This window comes from Amphimedon queenslandica, unplaced genomic scaffold, assembly GCF_000090795.2.
Source record: "Amphimedon queenslandica unplaced genomic scaffold, v1.1 AMPQUscaffold_12636, whole genome shotgun sequence".
In the NCBI taxonomy this organism is placed as follows: domain Eukaryota; kingdom Metazoa; phylum Porifera; class Demospongiae; order Haplosclerida; family Niphatidae; genus Amphimedon; species Amphimedon queenslandica.
Genome location: NW_003547128.1, coordinates 14,021 through 16,328, shown reverse-complemented (window position 1 = coordinate 16,328; position 2,308 = coordinate 14,021). Strand labels below are relative to the sequence as shown.

General features: G+C 33.3%; 1 protein-coding gene across 1 annotated transcript; it reads right to left on the bottom strand.

Annotated features, from left to right (window-relative positions):
- Positions 1-655: 655 nt before the first annotated feature.
- Positions 656-1,523, bottom strand: LOC109587257 (fibrinogen C domain-containing protein 1-A-like; the record flags this gene model as incomplete). Its single annotated transcript, XM_020003496.1, has 2 exons — positions 656-1,401; positions 1,452-1,523. Coding segments are annotated over 2 exons (648 nt in total), but the record flags the coding sequence as incomplete, so codon positions are not given.
- Between the last annotated feature and the right edge of the window lie 785 nt (positions 1,524-2,308).

Sequence of the window (2,308 nt, the reverse complement as noted above, 5' to 3'; positions counted from 1 at the left end):
GAATCAGCTCAAAGTTGATACACAACATAAGAACTTGTATATGTATCAGAAAATATTATAAAAATGGAGAATTCTCTCTTTATGATTTTTGTCAAAATACCCTGTATTGTGTAGTACAGTGTCTTTCACCCAATTTTTGAGCAACTTTAAAAATCCATCAAAAATAAGCTGCATGAGTACTATGCCAAAATCCTGTAGGAAACCCAGAGTACGTCACGTGTAAGTAACAATGTAAACACATGTAGCCAGGGAATTATTTATTGTACAACTTTCAGATTGGCCCACCATGTAAATTGCTTGCCAGCCCGGGCCCGTTCTATAATAGCTCAGTAGCTTATGAGGCTAATATTTGTTGTATTACTAAAAATTTCTTTATTTCTTAAAAGCACTGCACATGAAATTTATCCACATACACATAGTTTCAGTTAATTGTTACGACAGGTTTTCATATCAGAAAACTTTAGAGAATAGTAATACTCTTGGTAATATCCTTTCCAATCATACCATATGATTCCCCTCCACAGACCATTTCCAGTTGGATTAGTATAATAAGGACCATTGAGATGAGATTGGTGGCAAGCATTATACCACCAGGCACCAATCCAGTCAGTAGCACTAGCACAGTCCCCACCATATTCATCATTATCATTATCTCTTGTAGTGAATTTCATTCCATTGTGAATTGCAGGCTGACCAAGATTAGAGGTTTAAGATGAGGTTTAACATTATTAAGAAATAACTTTATTATAAAAGGAGCAAAATAATCTAAATACACTAAATAATAACTGATTCTACACAATCCTGTCACACACACATTATTTATGTTTAATTGTTATGACGAATTTTCATCTCAGTAAACCTGAGACTATAATGTTCTCCTTTCCAATCATGCCATATGATTCCTTGCCATATAGGAGGTTCATATGGATTAGTATAGTAACGACCATTGAGATGAGATTGATGACAATTGTTGAACCACCAGGCACCATTGTAAACATCAGCACAATTATTATTATCAAAATCATTTTTGTTATCTCTTGTAGTGAATTTCATCCCATTATGCTGATGATTATAAAAACGTAAATCTGTAAGGCTATCACCAGCAGTACCAGAGTATCCTCCTACTGTTAGTGTATATTCAGTATTACTGTTACCAACACTGAATGTAGAGTAGTTAGCATAAGCTGTGTTCCCCTCAAAGTCTCCCAGGTCCACTCTTAGTGTGTTTGATCCTTCTTTAGTAAGACGATGAATCTTGCTCAATCCTAACCAAAACTCACCAGTAAGATCACCAAATCCATTCTCATATTCAATCCAGTATTTTTTGAAATCAACAGATCCATCTTGTCTCCTCTGAAATACAGTCCATCCACCACCATCAGTCTCCATATCACAGTATACCTGTGATCCAACAGTGTATAATTATTAGGTATAATACAATCAAACATTACTTGGAAAGCTGGTCCATCATCTGGTTTTATAGGATATACTCCATTTTGTTTAATTCCCAGTTTTTTCCATGCTTAACAATCAGTTGGCATTACACACACTGCATGTATGTATGTATTATTAATAATTATTGTACAATAGTTTATTTACCTGGTGGAGCATTAACTGTAGTATTTGGAGAGGAAAGATACTCAAAAGTAACCATTGGAGAGGAAGAGGGTGATGGTGATGGTGAAGGTGATGGTGTCTCATCATCAGGACAGTTTCCATTGACAGTATTAATAATAACAATTATTATCATTAAACTGTACATCAGTTTACCAGCTAACATCATCTCAGTATAGTATCTTTATTATATACTTATTAAGATAATGTGATAGGTTATCAGTTGATGTTACTGTAGTGATATTTCTCTCCTTTTATAATAAACTCACTGACACTAGCTCCGTGACTAGTGGACTATAAAGATTGAAGAACATTTTGTTGACTTTTAGTAACTTTTACTGAACATCAACATATCTCTCTCGATCTTTAAACTTTAAACTATACATACTTGCTATTGTATGTGTATGAAACCTTACTGGAATGTTTATTTTTAAATTAATAACATTATCAATGCAGTCCTTACATTTCTGTTATTACAAATATGATGATACCTCTACCTGAAGGCACAGGTGTCATAATAAATGTTAGTAACAGTCCTGGTGTGCATGTAAATATAAGCAAAGTATTTGAAGTATATATGCATGCTAGATGCTTATACATATTTGATATTAATCATTGATGAGGTTTGACATTATTAGGAAATAACTTTATTATAAAAGTAACAAAATAATCTAAATACACTACCTAATAACTG